We start from the raw sequence: 16,099 nt of genomic DNA on the forward strand, positions 1-16,099 counted from the left end.
CGATTGGTCCGGACCGGCTGTCACTCAGCGGCGCGCGAGGCGGGCCTGGCCCCGAGGCACGCCCCTTCGCTCGGTAACGCGGCTCCTCATTGGCCGCTTGGCCGAGGCCGGGCAGCGGCTATTGGACAGCGCCCCACGCCAGTCACGCTCCCGCCTGAAGGGCCGGGCCGGGGGTGGGGGGCGGGGCCGGGCGGGAGGGGGCGCGGCCCGCGGGGCAGCGGGGGCGTGGCCGCGGCGCGGGGAGGGCCCGGGTGTGGCGGCCGGGCGGGGCCGGGGGCGGGGCCCGGCGCGGAAAGGGGCGGGGCGTGCGGCGGGGGCGGGGCCGGGCCAGGGGAGCCTGGCGAGCGGAGATTGCCCTTGTGTCTCGCGCCGGGAAGCGGCTGGAGCGGAGCGGGAGCGGAGTCCCTGCGCATCCCCCCCCTCCTCCGCCGCCCCGCAGCGGCACGGCACGGGACGGGACAGCGCAGCACAGGCGAGCGGAGAGACGGACGGACGGACGGACGGACGGACGCGCCGGCAGGGGCAAGGGGAGCCAGCGGGGGCACCTGGCACCGCTCCGCGGTGGGAACCTGAACCTGCCCAGCAGCGCCGGAGCCAGCGGAGAGAGCCGCTCTTTCCTCCTCCTCCTCCTCCTCCTCCCTCCCCAATCCACCCCCGCGACCCTGGTCCTCCTCCTCCTCCTCCTCCTCCTCACCCCACTGGATACAGCGAGGGAGACACTGCGGCGGAGGCGGCGGCGGCGGCGGCTCCTGCGGGGGGAAGGAAGCGCCCGGAGAGCGGAGCGGCGGGAGGCTGCGGATCTGCGTGCCTGGCGCCCACCCAGCCCGAGGGGAGCCCCCAGGATGCGGCTGAAGCCCGGCGCGCTCCTGCGCTTCTACAGCCTCTGCGGGATCCTCGTACAAGGTACCGCCTCCTCCCCACCCCTGCCCCACGCGCGGGGAGGGAGGGACGCCGGGGGGGCACTGCCGCGGCGCGGGGCATCCCAGATTTTCCCCCCCGCCCCCCGCCCCACTCCTGACCCTCTCCCTCCCTCGCCCCTCTCCCGGCTTCACCCCCTCCCCGTGCGCCCCCAGGCTCCCGCTCGGGTAGCGCTATCCAGCGCTGAAGCGCCGCACGGCTGTTAACCCTTCCTGCCCTTCCCCCGTCAGCCTCTTCCCGCCCTCCTTCGCCCTCCGCGCTTCTTCCTCCACCTACCCCCTCCCCGCCGCTGCCGCCAGTCGTTCGCCGACCCCCGCAGCCGCCCCTCGACTCGCCGTCACCTCCGCGCTCGCCCGCCGCAAACGTGCCCCCGAAAGTGCGAGTCCAGCCGCAGCAGCGGCGTGTGCGCTGCAACAACATCCCGGGGAAACGTGCGGGCTCCAGCCGTGCCCCCCCGACGGGGGCGGCGGGAGGGGGGGTTGTCCGCGCCTCGCTGCGCCGCCGCCGGGAGTGCGTGTCTGTGTGTGAGGCATCAAATGTGCACGTAGGGTAATCGGATGAGCCGGGGGTTCAGCGGCGGATCCCTTCGCCATCCTGCTCCAGGCGGCTCATCCTGCAGCTAGTTTCCAGACTGGATGTATTCCCCTCTCCCTCCCCCCCGCCGCCGCTCCCCCTCGTTCCCGTTATCCGGCCAAGTCGGATGGAGCGGCCGCCGCGCCGGGAAGCCCCGCGACGTGCTGCGAGGTGACCGCCCGCCGCGGCTGCCTGCGGGGGAGCTTCCCCCGGCCCTCTCCCGCTCCAGCCAAGCTTCCCCCAGCCCTCTTCCCCCAGCCAAGCCCGCTGCGCTGCGCTGCCGCCCAGAGTTTGCCCCCTCGCTCCCTGAGCGGCGGCGGGATGGCGGCGCGGTCCCCCGGCCACCCCGCCCGGTGGGGACCCCACGGTGGGAGGTGGAGGTCGGGGGGGGGGGCGGCGGCCCCGGCCCGGCGGGTGCGGAGGGGGCCGGGGAGCCCCCGCGCTGCAACTCGCTGGCGGTCCCTGGTCCTCCGGGAGGATGCGGGAGGCCGGCGGGGCATCTCCCTGTTCTTCCCTCGCTCGGCGTGCGGGGTGTTTCGGTGTGGGAGGGAAAAGCGAAGAGCCGATTAAACTAAGTGGCCTTGTAAGATTTTTTTTTTCCTTGTCTTGTCTTTTCTTTTCTTTTTTATTTTTTTTTTTTTCCCCGCTCGCCTCCGTCATGCCATTTCACGTCAAGTTTAATATATTTCGCGTTTCACATGGCTGCGTCATGTGTCGGGCGATCTCTCCGAAGGGAGCCGCGGCTGGCAGCCCGGAGCGGGGGCACGGGAAGCCGCCCGGGTTCCAGAAACACGGGAGTCTCATCCCTCCGACACCCCAATCGTCCAGACCCCCACGAGTGCCCCCGCTTCACCTCGCGGGGAAGTTACCGGCCGAGGACGCGAGAAGGAATGGGAGGGGAAGGGAGTGCGCTGGGCAACTGCGAAGGACGGGTCGGTCGGGTGGATTATTTGTATTCTTTCCCGATGTTTATGGGTTGCCCGGTACGTCACCGCACAAGGAGCTGCTGTGTTGGTGCTATACAGGATTATTTATTGGGGCATGTGCGGCGCGCTGCACCTGGGGGCTGGCTCCTCTCTGCCTTTTACATTTCCCCGTGAATTGTCAATTCATTGCCCTGCAACGGAGCTGGGGGTGGGAAGCCTCTGGACTGACTTTCTGTCACCAATGAAATCGGCGCTGCTGCTGGAGGAGGAGGATTTGATCTTTCCTAAGATGCAATCAGCCGCATTCAGCGCAGCGCAGTTTTGAGAGTAAACCAGTGATTAAAAACAGTGATGTCTTTCACTGCAGTTTAGGGACCGTGCCAGGCAGAAAGTAACTCTGTGAACTGCATCAGGTAAAAAACGTGTTGCAAGAAATGGGGTGTAATACAGATCTGACTGTGGCTGCGTGAAAATAACCAGATTGGGCCTGTCCTTGCAGATGGGGAAAAGCGATGCTTAACGCATTACCCAGCTTGCCCTCTGCATGTGTAAAACATCTCCCCTCTCTTCGGTTTCTCACACAATTATTTTTTCAGCTCCTGATTAAAACTTCAATCAAAAATACTTAGGCTCTCTGTGTACCGCACTTCAGCAGAGTGTTCTTTCAAGGGGATATAAAGAACCTGTAACACTTAGACAGAAGTGAGAGGAAGTAATTTCTCCAGTCCTTGTCTCCTAAGGTAAAGGAGAACGGAGGAGATAAGTAAATATATTCTATAAGACTGTCCTCAATGGCAACTGTGTCCAACAGAATATCAAATTTTTTCAGTCCACCTTAAAGTGCAACTTTGTAAGTGCTGTTTTCTTAGTTTCTGCCATTTATTTTGACAGAAGTAGCAGACAGAATTACCATTAGACACATTTCTTGTTGATAGCTTAATAGCTGCATTTAAAAGTAGTTTTTTCTGTTGGCTTGATTTACTTCCCCAGACTGTACTGTGAAGTGGCTCAATGGATTTATGAGATTGCTCCAGTTTTCTGTTTGTGGGCCGTGGGACATGCAGGTTTTTCTGTCAGCTCTGTATGAGAATAAGATCTTTGTCCTGAGGATTCGAAGTACTTCTGAACTGTAATTACTGATAGTTTCTGGGGGTGAAACTGAAGCTAATTAAAGACAAGGTGCCAAAGAGTCAAGCTGACATGTGTCCTGTGTGGAAGTGTGCCTTTCTGGCAAGATCTGTGGAGAGACTTGCTTAAGGAATCTGTCCTGAGTATTGATGAAGCATCAGCTGAGGGAAGAGGACATAGAATAATGCTTCTCAGCTTGTGCATGGAATAGCATTAGCTGCAAGCAGTCCCTTTAGAAAGGAGGCAAACAAGAAGTAAAAGAGCCCAGTGTCAACTGCTTGCTGTGAAAGGGGAGCGATGGAGGTGGGAGAAGGGAGTAATGACATGTTGAGCTGGGAAGCGGTTTGTCAGCTGAGTTCGGGTTCGGTATTTGTCTGCTCTGCCCTCTCCAGCATTTGCTGTGAAAATAGTAGGATCTCTGGCTGCTGCTGTTCTTGTGTGCTGTAATGAGCCTGGAGTACTTAAATGATGTCCCAGGGGGTTAACCTGTTATTTATGTTTACAGCCAGCCTTACTTCCCCCCCCCCCCCATTCTGATTGTCTTTTGACTTCATGAACGTAGTCTTACTTAGACAAAATTTAACAGTTGTAAGGGGGCATGTTTTTGGAATAACTCAAGTGCTTCATCTGAGCTGTTTTTATGTAAGCTCGTTATTGTCAAGAGTCACCACGTGAGAAACTGCAACAATAAAAATAGTTCTGCTGGATTCATAGGATACAGATACAGGTTAGGATTATCCTGGAATTGTAGCGGCTGTAGCCCCCTGCTGTGTGATAATGCAAATGGCATCTGATGCCTTAATGTGCTCGGCTCCGAGAAGGCACTGGATTGTGCCATGTGTGGGAGCAAACGATCCGCTTCCAGGACTTGCCAACACTGGGCAAATCTACTCAGTGCGGTTGCTTCAGACACTTCAAATGCTTACAACCTGTCTACTAATGAAAATAATGTAGAGACTCTTTAATTTGTCAGAAACTGTGGTCACTGATGCAACAAATCAGCCAAGACAGGTAATTGCTTGTGGGTGAGACTCTTTTCATTAGTCCAGATCTGTTACAAGCAGAATAAAAAAACTGCAAACAAACCTGGACAAACATGGATATAACTACTTATGAGATCATCTAAGCTGATTTAAGATGAAGTTGTTATGCATTACTCAATATCTTGTGTATCTACACTTCGTTTTGAATTTTCAGTTGGATTTCTGTTAGCAAAACCTTGGCAACCCAATGCTGCCTGCACAGGGGTTGTCTTGACAGCTAAGTGTTCATATGCTAATACAGTGTACAGCAAGTCAAATGCATGTAGTTTTAATTCTGTAAGTTCTGTTTAGGGCATAAGCAATTACAGAATAAAAGCAGTTTTAATACAGTCTCTATGTGGAATATTTTAGACACAAGTTGAAACAAAATTTTTCACTCTACTTGATGGTGTCTGTCTTTATATGACTTCCATCAATCTAACCAAGGCTTGGTAGGCTTATTAGCTGCTTAGTTCTCAGGCTAGTTCATATTTTATGAATTATTTCGCTTGATTTCTTCATGCATTTTTATTGGTAGTCATCCTGTAGCAGTTCAGGTTTAGAGCATGAAGTAACTAAACAATCCAAATTCCCACTGATGGTGTCACACAACTTCCCTGGGGAGTACATGAATAGGGATTACTCACTCAAATATTTATCACTCTTGCACTCAAAGTATTTATCAAGTTTCTACCATCAAATCAACACTTAACAGTTTTGAAGTTTGTCACCAAAGAAGTAACTCCATGGAAATGCTGATCAACAGAAGCACCTTTGTTGAAACAAATACATTTTTCTTGTCTACTTTCCTGTTAGTCTAGTTCTTCTTCTTTTTATTTTTTAAAATTTTGTTTCAGAAATGAAGAACAGTGAATCTCCCTCTGCTTTTAAATTTACTTGCCAGTTGCATGGCATGATAATGTACTGTAAATGTCTTTAAGTTGCAGTCTATTATTATAGAACCCTTAGTTCTCATAATTAGCTTTCTCATCCCTCTGGCCTGATCCTACTATGGACAAAATGTGTTGAATGAGATTACTCTTACTCTTTCCACCAAAGAATTATTCTCTTAATAGGAGTTATTCTCTTAATATTGCTATGTAAATTGAAGCTTGGATTTTGAGGTGGGTTTTTTTGTTTGTTTTTGGTTTTTTTTGGTTTGTTTTTTTCTTCTTTTTCTCTCTTGTGCATTACAAATGTTGATTAAGTAACTGATAACAGCAGTTATGTATGGACATGGACATCAGGTGCTTGCCAAAAGAGCAGCAGTATAACCAACCAGAGTGTGGTTGACTGTGCTAGAACAGTGACTCCCTCTCCATCTAACACTTAAAACTCTAGAAATAGGAGATGATGTCATTGTCTTGTTAATGCCTTCTCCAAGAGAAAGAAGGATTACTTCAATTTTGTTTTAATTGAGTTGAACAGCAGGCAGAAACTCTCAAAAGTTAGGCCCTCTCAAAAAAAATGGTCTTCTGTAGAGAGAATGCCATTGACACGCTTTTTAAAATACACATCCTAAAACAAACGCAGAATGCTAAAACTATTAGATACAGTTTAGTATGTGTATCCTCTGGGATTGCATCAATATTAAGTATGATCTTAATGAGCATATCCCTTCTTCCCAAGGAGTTTTTGAGGTGTGTTTGAAAGGAAGAAAGGCAAATATCATGTTCCAGTGGCAAGGAATAAATTGTAAAATCATGATTTCTCTCAGGATTTTGCCTTTGAACAATTATCTTTCTACATAATGAAAACATTTTGGAAAGAACTGAGTATTTTCAAAAATGAGTATGGGTATCCTTGCAAGGGTTCTTAATGTTGTGGGTTTTTTCTCTCTCTTTTTTTTTTCCCCCTCCTTTTTTTTACCCTCTGAACCTATTTCAGGATCTTTTCCCTTCATTTTATAAATGAAAATTAAAGACAAAGCCCAAATGTTTGCAGTTTCTCTTATGTTAATGCGTACTAAGCTCAGGATGGGTGCTTTAAATATCAATGCATAAGACACTATCGTAATAGCATCCTAAGGGGGTTGAAAGAAGGAGAGAACATTTATTTTAGTGACAAAACACTGGGGGCTGTTCTTCCAGTGCTCTCTTTTAATGCTGGAGTTTGGTGTGTGGGACTTTTTAGCATGTGGAACTTGGGACAGGCACAGAGGATTTAGTGAACAATGTAGGTGGTAAATTATGTTTGGTTTCCTCTCACAATGTCTGCCTACCTATTGTCCCATCTCCTTTCCCTGTAATCTGTAACTGTGAAAAAAAAATCATACTTGCATCCTTTGCTATCCTTTTATTTGCAAAATAGAGATCTTGGGACCTCTGTAAGTCTTATTTAGGAGTGCTTTTGCTGTCTTGACAAGTTTGGGATTTTCAAGGGAAAGACAATTTCTTCCCAACAGTGACTTGAGTTGTGTTTACTGCTTTCCAGTTTAATCAAATGGCTCTTAAGAGAGTGTGAGTGGTTGTATAACTTTCACATTTTAAGTAGCAGCAAATCAATTTTAATATAGTTTTACATTACTATAAATTCATGTGTTTCTTTTTTTTCCTGTTTTGTAATACTCAGTTTAGATTTATCATTTTTTTCTTACATAGCAGATAAAGATTATTAATTGTCCATAAGCAGCTGCTCTTCAATTTCAGAAAAATAATTATACTGTATGTTCCTCAATTCAAACCTTTTAAAAGTTCTTTCAGAGCTGAAAACTTTGCTGTGTAAGTTCTGTTCATGTGGAGATACATTCCTGAGCTACTCTACAGCTTTTTCTTTTTTCTGTGAATGGAGTTGGAATGGTTTAGGTTTTTTGTAAAACAGCGTGTATCATCACATATCCGGTAAGGTGGTTGTTTAAATAGCTTTGATAGTCCCTCTATCATCATCTTTGTGTAAACAGTTTGTTGACTATCTGTCATTTTCTTTGCTGGATGGGAGGGATAGTGCAGGAGAGACTGTTTTCTTATGTTAAAAATATCCTGGTGATATTTTAAACCTCTTATATGCCACAGTATTAATCAAACAATGGTTCTAATCATGGTAATTCAATTACTAAACCTTAGGTGAAGGAGCCAGAGTCTGCTGCTACATGCAAAAATGATCTGTGGGCCACGTATGAAGATGCAATTGCATCTTTTTGGATATCATCAATATGGGATGCACTGCATTATTGCTGCTTCTTCTGGCAGAAGCTGAACAGGCAGTACAGCTGTACAGACCTTTAAGAGTCTTAAAACTCTGTTTTTTCCAAAGTTTCAGCACTGGAGATTCAAGAACTGCAACTGAACAGCTCTGAAGAGAGTAAGACCAAATTACTTCACAGCAGCAGTTGTAGTAGGCACAGGCACTTTGGTATTTTCTGTCTGTTCCGATATTTATCCCAAACTGACCTACATCTGCTGGATTAACAGTGTAACTTGACCTGCTTTTATTCCTGCTATGCTATAAGGCAGGAAGGCTGTTCTGGTTAGTCCCTAACCAGGGGAAAAGCTGTACTAGTTGAAGCAGAAGCAATCAAATTTATTTTAATTAAAAGATTGTAAAAAGTATGTTCTAGCATCAAGCTCATTTTATATTTATCCCTTTTAAAGTATTTTCTTTTTTTTCTTCCCTGAGTGTTAATATGTTTTTCTATGTGAGGTTTGAATCTTGACATGCTAGTTGGTGCTTTGTTGTGGCACACTGGAGAACAGTGAAGAATTCTCCACTGATTTGCACAGTTTATACAGAGAAAGTAAGACTTCATTTGATAAATGAAAACACTTATTTACACTCTTGAATTTCTGTCAACTGAATGAGATTTTTTATGTCTTCAAATACACAAAAATGCCGAACTGCTTCCATTTGCAAATTGGAGAATAAATTCAGTGACTAGAAATAATACTCACTACAGTGATTACTAATCAAGGATTAACAAAGAATCCCAAATCTGTGACAGGTCATAAAATGGTATAATAAACTGAAGTATTCCATTTATATGAATTCTTTTGTTAACATCTAAGATAATAGGAATGAGAATGAGAATGAAAGAACTTCTTGTCTTTGGAGGAAACCTTAAACTAACATGCCAATTCTTAAATGACGTGTGAAATATCTTCTTGGCATTGCAGTTTTCTCCTAACTTTACCATTTTTTAACTTTTCCATTGCAGATTTCAATAATGTTATTGATATTTCCAGGCTTGTATCATGTAGCCTTGTAATACTCTGAAAAAAAGGTGAGATTTGGACTAATAGGGAGGAAGATACACGTTCCATCTTGTTCAGTGATGATTGTGGTTAATGACAAATTATATCTGTACAGTCAAAAGGGAATCCCTTCAATTTTAACTTAAAACCAGTTGTAGCAAAATTGGCAACACCTAACATTGAGGAGCTTTTCTGAACTTAAATAGCAAGTCAGACAATTGATAGGACATTGTCTATTAAAAAAGAATGTCTCATCTTTTGATATAAAACCAAATTAGCAGTAAATTAGCTGTATAGACTGTTTTCTTTAAAGGCTGGAGCCCTCAGTCTAACATGTCTTGGGGCATCTCTTGACTGCTGCTTGTATAAACACAGTCAGGATGGTGTGGTTTTGAACACAGGCAGGGTATAAGTAATTTAAGTATGGGTTGGAACCTTGACTATTTGCCCATCTTCTTCAGAACTATTTGCCATTCTTCTTATTATATGGATTTTTTTGTCAAGTACTTGGCATATCTCTCCTCAGTAAACGTAAAGTTTGTGGTTTGCAAACTTCTGGTTAATGCTTCTTTTTGTTATGTAAAATGGGAAATTCATACCATTCTTAGACTGAATAAATCTTATTCACTCCTTAAAGAATTGTCCAAAGCTCTCATAGTTCAAGTACTTTCCTCACAAATAAGCCTGAGTTTTAGAATTGGACCAGAACAGAATTAAAATGCTTTCAGCTTCCTAAGTCATCTTTGTTTTGCAAGTTGTAAATCATTACTGCTGTGCTGCATTCTGAATGGTGTATTTGGAAGCCACTGGGAAAGCATATAATCAATAGAAATATATGGGCCATTTGTTTTTATTTATGATAGATAAAAAACCTCAATGGCTTGTAGACTTATTTATGGGTCTTTCACATATACTTAACACATAAGATTAATGTAATTTCAAAATAGCTTGGAATATAACATTGGTTTAAGTGTCTAGGCTTTTATATATTTTGTGGAAGCAATATCTGGGGGGAGGAGAGGTGTTCTTGAAAATAATGTGATTGCAGAATTTACCAAGCTGTCTTTGGATTTTGAGAAAAAGTTATGCCAGATTTTGTGCAGATTTGCTTTTGTCTGTTAGAAAAAGAAGTGATGCCTCTGTTCTACAAAAGGAAAACTTTTTTCTGATCTGACGCAAAATGGAATAACAGGAAATCTGGGTAAAGAAGGCAGCTGAACATGTGCTACAAAGGATATTCTTCATTTGCTGTGATATCTGTACCACAGGATTTTGAAGTGCAGATGCACTTAGTGTTCATTAGACTATGTTGCAAAGTGAAATATACCATTAATTCCAACAGGGAAACAGAATCTAGTAGTCTTTATCATTTAAAGTAAACAAATGAGAAGTTTTTGTTTAATGAATTAATACCATAGGATTTTTTTTTTTCCTTTTAATTGGTCATTAAAAACTCCTATCATTTGAACTTTTTCCAGAAAGTAAATATCTTCAGAAAGAAATTTCATAATAGGTGACTGGCTAGTCACAGATAAATGCAGTGTAATCTGCCTCTAAGCCTTGTCTTCCCAGGATGCCTGTCAAGAAAAACAAACTTCTTTTTTTTCCTTCTGCTTGCTGCTCCAAGGCTTATGGTAAGGAAACAGCAGTAGCCCTACTCTGTATACATGAGGGATTTGCTTTCTTAAGATTATGAGAATAAAGGCCTCAAATTTGGATCCTGTCTAATCTGTTTACATTGATGTGTCAATTCTGCGACGAGCGAGCTATGCCAGGACAGCGCCTAAGTGGCCTTCATGGATGATAGGTGGCCATGTGGATGGATGGAGGACAGGGCAAGTGGACAACTCATTTTCTCTAGGAATAAAACATCCCTTCTGGAGTTACCACAGAAGCCTTTGCTGTGAAAGACCAAGACATCTGTGAGGATCAGGCTGGAAGAAACCCCTGTGTGACTGAAGATTTGCAGGATGGAGTGGGACTTTTCATCTTTCTCCTGGTGTGACTTTCCGCCTCTTCCTCTCTGCAGGAAGCGGAATGGAACAAGTCAAGATTTTAGGGGAGGTGCTGTGGAAGCTGTAGAGGACATTCTGTAGAAGCTGTGAGAGGACAGCCTTCTTCCTACTTGGAGAAGAAAATACCTGAGAGGGATGTGATAGCAGGCTTAGATTTGTTTGTTTGTTTGTTTTTGCTTTGTTTTTCTTTTTAGTTATTAGTGTTTTCTTCCCACTACTTCTCTGCCTTCCTCAAATGTGCACTGACAGAGATGAGGAGGAGAGCCAGTGGGAATCAGTCCCTGGCACTGGAGCCTACCTCCTGCCAGGGACACCAGTTTCAAATGCTTTTTACAGGGGTAGTCATAAGGCTCCAGTCTCTTTTGTCCATTCACCTGCTTTTTTGCGTCAGTAAAGCGTGGAAGGCTTCCTACAGGCATAAGCAGGACAGGACAAATTTGAGAGCTGAAAATACTTCAAAAGTCACCTTAGGAAAACCAGGAATTGAGATGAATTTCTGCAGATTGGTACAAAAGTACTGCATGAGAGCATTTCAGCGTAGCTCCATTTCATTTTCCTCATTCTGAGTTAAGATAAATCAATTGTTTGATTTGAACATTTCATTCAAATGCAGCTAAAGCACTTTGTAGGTGCAGTTAACTCCCATTTTCTCTATAATATTACAAGACATGCCAGCTCACTGTAGAATGCAGTATTACCCAGAATACTCAAAGTATCAATGTTACTTGTGCTCTATTTTAATTAAGAGGCTTACAGAAAACATCCAGTGAAATGTATATTAGTATGAGAAATTGAAGTTCACTTGTGAATATCAATGTCAAAACAGAAGATGTCTTCAGAAATACAGTTCTGCTGCTATTATGTCCTCTTGATGTGAGTGAGAATTTAGAAAATATAGCATGTCTAGAAAAATGGGATAACTGCTCTGGATGTGTAGCAATGTGCTTATCAAATTTAAACACTAGCAGCCCCTCTACTACAGCTTGGGTAGTATTTGCAGGGTAGGAGTAGGCAGCTTCTTAGGTGCTGCTCTTGCCTCCTGGTAAACTTCTGGATTGTCCCAATACACACCACTCATTCTCTAGAAGGGGAAATTTTTCACGTGAAAGCTTTCAGTCCAGCTAACACCTGAAATATCTACCCCATTTCTGAAAGGCTTCTGCTGCTTGCAGAATGGATAAGTAACTGTGAAACAACTGGCAACAAGTTTTTTTAAACACATTTCTGAGGCCCTGGGGATGTCTGTATCATGAATATATTTTTTGTATCTGGAACATGTGTGCACACTATAAAGTGCTGTTGTACAGGGGAATCAATACAAATACAGTGTTTTGGTTAAATTAGGGTGATATTCCCCCAAGTAATATTAGGAATGGATGAGCAATCCATTCAGGGTTTCTTCTGCTTCAGAGCAAGATTTGTATTATTGCAAGTCTCTGCCATTCTTGCATGTGCAAGTTGGTTTTTTTTCGCAGTATACACTTGTAAAGCATCTACATCAGATGCTTTAATAACTCCTGACAAACTTGTTAGTATTGTTTCCTGTGGCAGTGTGACAGATTTTATTGCAGAATACACACACATATGTGAATTTAGATTACAAAAATAAATCAATGGATGATGATATTTGAAAACTTTTAAATAGAGAACTAGGTGGTGCTGTTCTTTCATCTTTGTTGCTTAGCTGAATTCTTAAGTATGGACTGAGAGCACCAGGCTACTACTTTTCAAAAATGAATTTAGCTGTCATAAATTTTAGAAGAAGTTACTGTTTCAGATTTCATTAAGAATGCTACTTTAACAGCTAATAATTGCACAATACAACACTTTATGAAAAAGAACTTTTGCATTGAACAAATGGTGTAGTTTTATTCAGCATGGTGATATACTTCCTTTTGTTTTCAGTTTGAATGACTTCAGAGTTAATTCAAATAACTTTTTAGACTCTATACTTGGTATTATATTTAGGATAATTTGGTCTGATCAGTTTAACTTGTTTAGATGTGTGAAGCTTTTTAATCCTTTTCCATTGTTGGTTTCTTAAACACTTTGGGACTAATTTGCTAACAGTACAATGAGATCATCAATAATAGCTGGAAGAAATATGTTGTAATTCTGTAGTAGCAGTATATAAACTACAATTAATTAAACAAGAAAACCAGTTTATTAAGTTTTATTCCATTTAAAAAAAATCTAAATTTTTAATCACTGTCTTGTCTCAATGCCATTAATGCTGCAACAGGAAATAGTAAAACTAGATTATAATGAACTGCCTAGGATCGAGATAGATTTGTTTTATTAGTGTTCAATGTTGTAGCAGAATAATAAATGTCTAATTAGAATCCAAATCCAGTATGTAGCACTTCAGTAGAGAGTGCCTCTCATTGACCACTGCTTAAGCTAAAATGTTGAAAGAACAGATGGAAGATAAAGAAATAAGGGGAAAATGTACTTCTCCACTGAAAAAGAAATTAAAATGTGCTCTAGCTAGGTCAGAGTAATAAATGTGTTTGCTCTAAGTGTATAATTACTTATTCAGAAAATAAGCTGCAGCTGTTAATGGATGAGTGTGAAAACACTTTTTCATGGAATTTATTTCCCCTATTCCTTCTGAAGTGCTGCAATATAGAGTGGAATCTGAAGCAGAAAGTTGGGGTTGTACTTTATGCTTAATAATGAGCAATCAAAAAGCACTTTTACTTGACTCAAATTAGAGATTTAGTCAAATTTCCAAATAATACCGATACAATTGCGAATTCATACCTACCAATGTTAAAAGCAATAATTCATTTTATGTTGGTTTTTGTGAGATTTCAGTGTCACCGGTGTAGTTTTTCCAATATTTGAAAAGCATCAAAAGGTGTTTCAATTTATTTTTGGAAACTGGAAAGAAACAAAAAAAATCAACTCCAATTCACAAAGTATTTTAAAAAATCCCTTTTCATTCCTGACAAGCAAATATTCTTAGCTCTGGAGCAGGAGTCACATTTTACTATACTCTGTGTGGTAATCGACTTTGTAGTGTTTTTGTTTGTACCATTAAAAACTATTAATAAAAACTCACTGCCAGAGTTAATTCAGTGCTTAGCACTTGCTTATTGCAGAATTGCATCTCAGGGATGGTGGTTCAGTTTGTGTGGGTTAACAGACTATTTACTTTTAAAAGGGGTGTGTTAATAGATTAAGTGTTCCTAACTGTAATTGGGTACAAGTGTGCAGGGGATTTCTGAATATATATTATAAATTAAAAATTATCAAAGCTGCTACCTTCAGAAGTTTCTACTTTCTCCCACAGCCTATAGTTTGGCCTGTGGGTTAGCACATACTCATAATTATTGCAAGTACTGAGTTTTTGCAGTATTTTCCTCTTTTTCTCCAGAAGTGTTGGACCCCTGAATCAAGTCCTTCTATATGCAAGTGTCCTCCTACAGAAACATTTGACTGGAAAGAGAGAGAATTTATTTCAAGTAGTTATTTCTTTTCAAGTCTTGTGATTCAAAACCACTAAAATTGATCATTTGTCTACTGTGTTGCAGGTGGGCTGTCAATAAATAAATGAAGGACCACTTACAAGTCTTTCTGCACCAGCCCACTCCTTTCAAAGCAGCTAAGCATGAACATGTGAAGGAGTGAGGTGTTGGAGCCAGAGCTGCTGTTGTTTTACTGATTTTTCTAAGTTACTGATGCTATCTAAGAATCTAATTTAAGCCTGTTGCACCGAAAATGTCCTGTAATTTCTACAATGTTCTGCAACATTGAAAAATAATTTTTAGAAAATGGATCTGCTGTTCAGATCTGAAGAAGAGAGAGGGTTATTATTATTTCAAAACAGAGGAAATATGATAAAAATGATCTTTATTTCTGTTGTTATGTTTAGGTTCCAGGAAATACAGTGGTTTCAAAAGCATGAAAGGTGTCCTTGCCCATGGCAGGGAGGTTGGAAATAGATGATTTTTCAAGTCCCTTCCAACCTAGCCCATTCTCTGATTCTATGATTCTGTGATCTCTGAAGCTTGGATTTGCTTTCTTAGTACATTAAAATACTTAGTACATTAAAATACTAAGTTCTTTTTTTGGTTTTCCTCCCCTCCTGAGTATTATGGGGAGAGATCTGAATAAGGTACTGAGTTTTAGGTAACTTCTGTTTGAACTCATTTAGATTGGCACTGTAGGTTTTTTCTCTTGGCTTACATTGCAACGAATAATTAATACATGAAGTGCAAGGTGACACCATATATAAGGTTACTTTCCTAATCCAGGAAAATACCACAATGTAAAGGAGCCATAAAATACTTTGCATTTCTATTTATGAGAAAATGATATTTTTTTTTCAAACATTCTTTTATTTGGGCTTTGTATTCCACTTTCAGGTTTTATTCTCTTTCAATCTGCTACTTCATCGGTTCTTTCTCCACTCTCTAGGTTTTTACTTTTTTTTGTTTTGTTTTTTTTTTTGTTCTTATGTCAGTGTGCTGGTGTAAGATTTAATACTTTAAATTTGTTAAATCAGCTGAAGGATAGCTCTGAATAAACATGAAATCATTGTTTGGGGCAAAAACATGAGGAACCCATTGTCACTTGAAACTTAAGTGGTTTGTTTTTTTTCCCCTTTTGTTTGGATTTGAGTGAGGATAATGGGGATAACACTAAACATTAATGTCTGGCTTAGTAAAAAAGACAAAAACACCCAACTTAACTTCTGTTGTATCTATGGAAGGGTTGTGAGAAGGGAGCAACAGAGAACTACCCTGTTTTTCGTAAAATTATCTCACATTTTGCTGCTGCTGCACCACTTTAAGTTCTTAGACACTTTCTTTTGATATTTACAAGTACTTTCCCTTTGTTTGCATCATTTTTCAGTTGCCACGTTACAGTAACTGTTTACTTTCAAATACAGTCAAAGCAAGACCCTTTAGTATAACTTCAGTGTAGGGTGTGACTTTGGTTTGTTTCTTCAGCACAGGTTTAGACCACTCACTCTTCAGAGCTCAGATGAAAACTAAACAGATGTGTACATAGAGAGAATTTAACCTGAAGTCTTTCTTCCAAGTATGGATTTTAAAAGAAATAATTAGTATTTAGAGTAAACAGTGCTTACTCCTCTTTCTCCCTGACAATGGTATCTCAGAATCTTTGGATTTAACTTTCTAAAGTTAACATTAACTACACTGAGCTCTAAGGCTTCTCAGGCTCATGATAGTGATACAGTTTTTTTGAGACTTGCTTCATAGGGTTTGTCATGATTAATTCATCTTGAAAACCTCTATCTATGTGTAACATTGCAAACAGAGGAGAATTAAATGGAAATTATGAGATAGGCAAAGAATTGC

The 16,099-nt window shown here is 42.2% G+C and overlaps 1 protein-coding gene across 1 annotated transcript in view; it reads left to right on the forward strand.

Annotated features, from left to right (window-relative positions):
- The first annotated feature begins 406 nt into the window (after positions 1–406).
- CADM2 (cell adhesion molecule 2) overlaps positions 407–16,099 on the forward strand; it is a 589,213-nt gene continuing 573,520 nt past the window's right edge. Inside the window, exon 1 of the mRNA XM_069024966.1 lies at positions 407–903. Coding sequence (XP_068881067.1) covers positions 843–903 — 61 coding nt within the window. The 5' untranslated portion in view covers positions 407–842. The remainder of the gene's footprint in view (positions 904–16,099) is intronic.

Source organism: Aphelocoma coerulescens, chromosome 1 (genome assembly GCF_041296385.1).
Source record: "Aphelocoma coerulescens isolate FSJ_1873_10779 chromosome 1, UR_Acoe_1.0, whole genome shotgun sequence".
Classification (NCBI taxonomy): Eukaryota; Metazoa; Chordata; class Aves; order Passeriformes; family Corvidae; genus Aphelocoma; species Aphelocoma coerulescens.